Source organism: Austrofundulus limnaeus, unplaced genomic scaffold (assembly GCF_001266775.1).
Source record: "Austrofundulus limnaeus strain Quisiro unplaced genomic scaffold, Austrofundulus_limnaeus-1.0 Scaffold107, whole genome shotgun sequence".
Classification (NCBI taxonomy): domain Eukaryota; kingdom Metazoa; phylum Chordata; class Actinopteri; order Cyprinodontiformes; family Rivulidae; genus Austrofundulus; species Austrofundulus limnaeus.
The window spans coordinates 1,490,453-1,498,882 of record NW_013952509.1 but is presented as its reverse complement, the minus strand read 5'-3'; the positions used below and the strand labels follow the sequence as shown (position 1 = coordinate 1,498,882).

At 38.0% G+C, this 8,430-nt stretch overlaps 1 protein-coding gene across 1 annotated transcript in view; it reads left to right on the top strand.

The window, feature by feature from the left end:
- Positions 1-8,430, top strand: part of LOC106521337 (peripheral plasma membrane protein CASK) — a gene marked incomplete at its 3' end in the record, with an annotated part of 70,898 nt that overhangs the window by 53,990 nt on the left and 8,478 nt on the right. The window contains 10 exon segments of the mRNA XM_014013873.1: positions 2,180-2,368; positions 2,493-2,571; positions 2,711-2,796; positions 2,976-3,044; positions 3,129-3,197; positions 3,286-3,321; positions 3,638-3,676; positions 4,161-4,357; positions 5,348-5,463; positions 6,914-6,994. Coding sequence (XP_013869327.1) covers positions 2,180-2,368; positions 2,493-2,571; positions 2,711-2,796; positions 2,976-3,044; positions 3,129-3,197; positions 3,286-3,321; positions 3,638-3,676; positions 4,161-4,357; positions 5,348-5,463; positions 6,914-6,994 — 961 coding nt within the window.

Below are 8,430 nucleotides of genomic sequence, written 5' to 3'. Positions count from 1 at the left end.
CCTCTAGTAATATATTTACTGAGAAAAATGTTGACGTGTACAATACTTATATTACCCGCTGTATATACTGTATGTACTTGTATATCTTTGATTTAACCAGGTAGGTCTCCCTTACATTCAGATTTTTATGCGAGACTTTAGTGTTCCTTAAAAAGAGATTTTAAGGTCTAGTTTTTTTTTACCTATACATATTTATACATTCCACTCAATTAATATGTGATTAATTTATTTTCTATTATAAGTTTTATATCGTGATATATATATCGTTACCGCCACTCATCATAATGTATATCGTGATATGAATTTTTTGCCATATCGCACATTCCTAGGTGTTATGAAGCTCAACTATCAGTAATTGAGTGCATGCAGTTTGCAAACTGAGCTCATAATTTCCTTGTTTAGAAACAAAGGAACAGTAATGTAATTAATTTTATTTTTATTTTAATGTAATCTGATCTAATCTGAGCCCTCTGTACTCATGTATTGTTGTTATGCAAGGATTATAAAGCAAACACAAACCTCAAATTAAAATATCTTGGACAACTGGATGTCCTGAAACACTGCAGCTGGTTTAGATGACAGTATCTAAACTAAAACACATAGTGTCAAAATTATATCATAACTGCAGGTTCTCCTAATATAATTCAGCAGTTTTGTCAGAGATGTCTCACTCTGATTATATGTTAAGACTTATTACTCTTAAACTATTTTATCAACAAGTAGGTAGCAGCTGACAGGTTCTGCTTCGATTGTTGATGCTAAAGGTCATAGGGAAGATTTTGTGCAACGTAGAGTTCCTCAACTAAAATCACATATAATTTTTAGCTAAATATCTGTATGATAGAATAATTGATATTTCTGTGTTCTCTAAAGTCAGTTAGCTGTGGCAGCCATCTTGAATTGGCTGAGCTCCAAAAAGATGGTGATGTTTTGCAAACAGAGTTGAGTCCACATCAGTGCACACTGGTAATTAGTGATAACCAGCTGTTCAAAGCTAGTTAGGTGCGCTTTTATTGAAAACTGAGTCATTACATGTGTGTTTAATGGAAACATTTCTTGTTCTGCTTTCTGCTTGGGTCACTTAAGAAGAAAGTTTATTGTCGTCTTCATCATGTATAATGAAATTGTTTAGAATTTTTTTTAGAATTAGAAGTTTAGAAAGACGTGACGTCTCATTCATTCAGTGTGGTGTTTACAGAAGCAGCCTATGGAAGCTGTTGATTCTGAAGTTGCTGTGCAGTCAGAGCTGATTAAATAATTATCTGACCTGCTTGTTTATCTGAACCTGCCTCTGACCGGATGCTACGGTGCAGCATTTTATTTTTGAAAAATGTTGCTTCATGTTTGAACTTAAGTATCGATTGAGTAACTTTATCATTGACCGCTCGACGTTACTATCATATTTTTCTGTGGATTATCAGTCACCAAGGACAGAATCTGATGAAAACATGATTCATATTCTGTCACCAAAACTGACCCACACAGAGTCACGTGCACTAGTTTTGTATTTTATTTATTTTTTGTGTGTTCTCCCCCCCCCCCCAATTCCCTAGGGGGAACACTGGCTTTATTCCAATAGAAAAGCATCGATAAGAGAACCGTTAAAATACCGGATCGATAAGCAGTACCAATAAGAGTAGTAGTATCGATAAAACCTTAACGATACCCATCCCTACTGAGAAGTGACATTTTCTGTATTTGTCACAAAAGAGATGGCCACCAGTTCCAACAGACAGTGCAGAAGTGTGTGCCTATGCTGTTTTTTTTTTTTTTTTTTTTTTGGCTGGAAAAGTTGTAATGATGGCTGGGACTGATAACCTTTAATATTGTCAGTTTGATGTATTGACAACATTCAAAGTAGGTACACCAGGAAATCGCTTCAGTCTGAACTAACCAATAGAGACACGTCTTACAGACGTTCGTCCTTGCACCATGGTACGAGATCTTATCTTCTTGAACTAYTTGCTGCATAGTTACAGTTAAAAACATGGGYGGCCAGGATGTGTGTGTGTTTATGTGCTGGTGGTGTTGACTGTTCAGGGATAGCTCCTCACTGATAATACACAGATACAGAGTTAAAACCAATGGGCATATTGCATTAAGACTGTGTTCATTTACAAAAAGGGAGGGGAAAAAAAGAGTATTGAAGCACCTGGTTGTTGTTCTTGTTGTCATCCAGGCTCTGCTGCAGACCCACGATGTGGTGGCCCACGAGGTGTACAGCGACGAGGCGCTGAGGGTGACACCGCCTCCCACCTCGCCGTATCTGAACGGAGACTCCCCAGACAGCACCAACGGGGACATGGACCTGGAGAACGTGACCAGGGTCCGGCTGGTCCAGTTCCAGAAGAACACAGACGAGCCGATGGTGTGCAGACAGGAAGCCCAATTGTTAAATGTTTAGGCAGGCCGTCAGAAACTGCTACCTAATTGACCAGTGAATGTCTCCACCCACTAAAAACAAAACGTCTCTGTCCCACTTTTGCTTTCAGGGCATTACTCTAAAAATGAACGACCTTAACCACTGTATTGTGGCTCGCATCATGCATGGTGGCATGATCCATCGACAAGGTACTTCTTGTCATCTAGTGGAGTTTATAAAACAGACACTTGGATGAGACWTAATTAATTAAATGTAGTCAATGCAACTGGTGTTTTTATGCCCCGGGAYTTAATTTGAACCCTTTATCCCTTTATTCGTCCACTCCAGGGACTCTGCATGTTGGCGATGAGATCCGAGAGATTAACGGCATCAGCGTAGCCAATCAGACTGTAGAGCAGCTTCARAAGATGCTGGTACGTCACACTTAAAGTCTGACTCGGATTTAAAATTCGACAGCCTATTTTATTTCAGRAATGATTGAATGTACAAAGAAAACTGATCTTTCAAGAAGGGAAGTGTCTACCCTGGACTTGTGCTGTGAGGYAGATTAAACGAGCCACTGTGAGTAAATAATGAGAGTTTCTCCCCACAGAGGGAGATGAGGGGTAGCATCACATTTAAGATTGTACCCAGTTATCGCTCCCAGTCGATGTCATGTGAGGTGAGACATCCTCAACACACACACTGATCCTTTTTCTTGTCGTACGAGTTAAATAAACAAATTGTTTTATAACCGCTGSTGCAGAAAGAGTCTCCGGATTTATCTCGCCAGTCACCTGCAAACGGTCACGCCAGCGTCACAAGCTCCATCCTGGTTCGTGCGCAGTTCTTTTCACTTTCACAGAATCATTTCCTCTGGTTAATGGCTGCTGGTAATAAAGAAAATCTAATTTCCTCTACAGGACCTGCCATCAACGATCCAGCCTAAAGGCCGTCAGGTGAGATTTAATCATTTATTACAGCTACACTGTCTGTCTCTTTTGTTGTTAAATCTACTAAACGCATCCAAAAATCATGTACGCATGTACGTACTCTGTGTTAAAGCCCTCTTGTTCTTTCACTGTCATCCTGTCTCTTTTGTTTCCATCACAACATTGAAGACATTATCAGAAAATAACCGTGTGGTTCTGTTTGTGGGCTCTACTGAGATCTAACATGTAGTTTTGGGTCCCCCCCTTCATCACACTAACTTTGTTTGTGCATCCCCAAAATTTCTATTGCATGATTTGTGTGTGTGATGCTCTCAACCTCTAGATGACCAGACCTGCTATGAAGGACAAATTGTCCATCAAGGTAAGATGGAACGAAATGGATCCCCCCCTTTCTTTTTGTAGAAGTAGATCCCGGCTCTTCCCATTTCACTTTGCATAGTCTGGTGTCTCATTAAAGAACCAGTGGATCCACCTGCAGGCAGGAAGCACCATGTTCACTGTAGCGTCACAGTGGAGGCTTGATTACTTTCATCCTGCTGCTCGTCACTTTGTTGATGCATTTTCCTGCTTCTGCTTCTACSACTGGTGCCCAGTCCTGGTCCTCCAGGGCCACTGTCCTGGGTGTTCTAGTCGTCAAGTCACTAGTTTGATCAAATCAGATGAGTCAAACATCTGAAACATTCAGGAAAGTGGCCCTCAAGGACCAGGACTAGACACCACTSTTCTAACCAGTCTTTTACAATAAGAGCAGCTTGGCACCTTATATATATATTTTCACGTCTCCAGAGATGTTCTTTTCACTCATGCCTAATAGTTTTTTTTGTCTTGCTTTCCTGCGCCTACAGATTTACGTTCGCGCCCAGTTTGAGTACGACCCGACAAAAGACGACCTGATCCCCTGTAAGGAGGCGGGCATTCGCTTCCGAGTGGGCGACATCATCCAGATCATYTCCAAGGACGACCACAACTGGTGGCAGGGAAAGCTGGAGAACACCAAGAATGGCACAGCAGGCCTCATCCCCTCGCCCGAGCTGCAGGAGTGGTGAGGAAAAACTCCAACAATATTTAGATTTCTTCTTAATTTCTTAAATTGGTTCCATAACAGATACAGTTGTGTGGTGCAGCTAACGTTAACAAAGAGCTTTGATTCAAGGTACAACAGTTTAGTCTTCATATTTAAAACAATTCCTCCCATGAGCTGTTATATTTGCATTTTTGCTGTTTTCAAAGCATCTTTTTTTTTCTAAATCACTTCAGTAGAAAACAGAACTTAATATTAGTTTCTTAATTTCTTCATCATCAGTGATTATTTTTTAAGTAAAGAGAAAATAGAGAAAAAGGAAAAAACAAAGAGAGAAGTAATTAAAAAGATTGAAATAGAGATTAGAAGTATATTAAAAATACACCAAGAAAACACAGGACCACACACCCAACATCTGTCCGCTCACCTAAAAATAAATGTATAAATACATGGATGGCATGTATAAATATATACACATACCCATACATATATAAAGATATACATACATACATGCCTACATTCATACATATTGTAGATATATACACACAGACATATATATACACACTCAAAAAAACTCCAACAATATTTAGATTTCTTCTTAATTTCTTAAATTGGTTGCATAACAGATACAGTTGTGTGGTGCAGCTAACGTTAACAAAGAGCTTTGATTCAAGGTACAACASTTTAGTCTTCATTTTTAAGACAGTTCCTCCCACGAGCTGTTATTTTTGCATTTTTGCTGTTTTCAAAGCATTTTAATTGGATGCTGGGAGCTCAGCATATAAATCTGAGCTGAGTTTTATTAGATTAATGTTATTAATAAACGTCACACCTTTTTAAGTACCTGCTTAACTGTTTGGCTTGATAACAGTTTGAATGTTTAAAGTGAGCTGTGGGCATATTTCCTAACTTTATTAAATAAGGTAGAAGCACAACTCTGTGCTGAAGTTTTGCATTATTATTATTATTATTATTATTATTATTATTAATTTTTGTTTTTTCTTTTTGTAGGCGTGTGGCCTGCATAGCGATGGAGAAGACCAAGCAGGAGCAGCAGGCCAGCTGTACCTGGTTTGGCAAAAAGAAAAAACAGTACAAGGACAAATACCTGGCCAAGCACAACGCAGGTAAGGCTGCAAACAAAACAGACAGAACTTTTGGTGGGGATGATTTAATAGAGGTATTTTAAAACCTACTGATTATGATGAATTCACTATTTTTTGTAACATCAGCAACTTTTTATGAGCTGAAAATTATGAGAACTTTATTTATTACTATTAACCAACTTGTTTAATGTTGGATTTTTTTTATTACAATAAAAACTACAGTGAGAAAGACAAAAACCTTGTCTCTGCTTGTTGGTTAGCATTAAATTTTGACCACACAATGTTGCTAAAACTAAACCTGACCAACAAAACACTCCCAGATAAGAACAGCAGGGGGTTGAGGATGATGAGGAACATCATTACGACTGATTGTGACAAAGATAAAACATTTTCAGTTTAACATAATCTGATTTGACTACATTCCCCTGTTTTTTTTAATGCTGTTTACTGGAAATTATTATATAATTCAGGGGGTGGCAGTGCACACTCCTTAGATAGTAGTGGGGGAAACACTAGTTGACCGCTGAAGTATTTTTAAGTTCTGCTCTTACTCATTATTTAGACTTTTCTTTCAGGTACTGAAAGTGATGAGAACTTTATTTATTACTATTAACTTAAGTTGACATGTAAAAATGTAGTCATATGTAGCAGAAAATACGTTTTACGTTAAAGTTTGAAATATAAAAGTGTACTTTATTCACCAAATACACTGGAGTATTTTTTAATTTTATTGTACACTATACTTTTACTAATAAGGTATTTTTTAGTATTTGTGTAACAAAGCAAACAGGACTTAATCACATTGCTGCACCTGTAAATGTTGCATGTCTGTTGTTTTCCCTCAAAGTCTCTATTTTCTACCTCTGTCTAAATTTTTATGGTAACTAATGGCTTTTTTTAAGTTATTCTTTTATGGTCTTTATTAACCCTTCCACTCCCATCCTTTGTCCATATTTCATGCTGTCTCTTATCCAATGACATGGCTGCATGTAAGTAACTCAAAGCTGGTATCCTTTTTCCCTCTTCATCTTTTTTCCTGATGTTTCCTTGACTCTTGAATGCTTTATGAGCTGCTCTGATTTGTTGTTAAAGCAATGTGATTCAGATTGATGCTAGTTCTCAATCTGACAGGTTTAAAGACATTAAGCATCATTTAAATAACATGGCTTGATTTGTAATTYCCCTTTTAGTTTGTGTGCACACTGTGGTTTTACCCACTAATTTTTTATTGGTTAAATAAGCGCAGCCTGGTAACAGACCTGCAGTTGAACTTAGTACCCATTACCTTTCACTAAGAAAAACCACCATGTGTCAGTAACTGTATTCTGCACAGGTTTAATACAGAAATGTCAAAAGTTTTCTTGCAGTGCTTTAGATCTTTTCTGATTATATAGAATTTCTCTTTAATTTTCAGTTTTGCTTCCTGTGTTAATATTACCCTCTGCTAACTTCTTCCTTCTCCTCTGTTCAGTGTTTGACCAACTAGATTTGGTGACTTATGAAGAAGTGGTGAAACTACCGTCGTTCAAGAGGAAAACACTTGTTTTACTCGGTAAGTCAGTTACTGCCGGGGTGCAACGACTAATCTCTAAAGCCTACTTCACACTCCCTCTGAACTCCTGAAATCGACTCGGATTATCGCGGTTTCATGACAAAAATGACGTCACTGTGTTCTCAGCGTCAACTCTGCCTCCCCTTTTGTTGAGAGCCACTATCCTGCATGTTTTAGAGGGCTTTTCTGCTCCAACACACCTGATTTGACTGAATGAATTGACTGATTTGAATCCTTGAGGACCAGAATTGGACACCACTGATGTAAAAGATTAGCTGTTGTTGGCATGAACCACTCATGATCAAAGTGGACGCTGTTAAAGGGCCCCAGAAAGCTGGAGGGAGGTTAAGAAAAGAAATATAAAAATAAAAATGATCTAATAAATGTTTTATATCATTATCATAAAATCAGTCATTTAAAAATATAATTCATAATATTCTAAAAATGTTAATAGGGCTCAAGAGGTTTGTTTTATTTTGTTCCTATCAACAGTTTGTTGAAGTTTGTTTTTCAGTTGAAATGTAATATTGTTAAAAACATGTTAGTAATAAAATTCCTATGCTAAACAAATGTATTAATATTGAGTAGTGAAAAAATGTGAGAGAGACTGTTCTAAAAGTTGATGTTTCTTTACATATTTTGTAGCATAATTTTTGGGCTTGCACGGTGGGTGTGTGGCTAGAAGCTAATGCGATTTGGTGGACCATGTGTGTGGACAAATGTGGGACTCCCTGGGCTAGACTATCAGAAATGCCTAAACTGACAGTTTCACATGACATAGTTTGTGGCTGTTTTCTCAACTGTGCTCTGATGAGATACTTGTGGATATTTTATTTAATTTATTTATCAAGGTACCTCAAATATAGAGAATGACACATGGCTGAGTGAAGTCACCTCAGCTCTTTTCCTTGCGCACAAGGAGTTCAAGACTGCAGACAGGTTCAGGCAGACCTATCAGCAAAGATGAACTAACAGCTTGTTTGTTTATGTGTCTTTTCTACCAACTTGGAAAGTGTAACTTCTTGTTATCTAGGGTTTAACTTCAAGGTTGGTGTCTCACACTTGGGGTGACAGGTTCTTTATGTTTTTTCTGAACTTMTTTAACATTTCTGGTAAACAACATAACTTCCCCGTCACACAGCTACAAAGCAGAAAGCAAAACTTATGAACCATGACTTTAAGTTGACCTTTAACATTTCTAAATGGTGCTACTAGAACATGACATCACAGTTGACTTGATTTTTCCGCAAAGGCCTGGGACCTAATGTACAAAGACTTGCGTGGATTTCTTACTGAAACGTGGCGTACGGTCAAATCCAGAAAACGGCGTACGCACAAAAAATCCAGATGTATCAAACTGCGTACGCCTGAATCCACGCACATTTCTTTTGTACATCACAATTAACGTGGAACTGAGCGCAGGTAAGACACCTCCC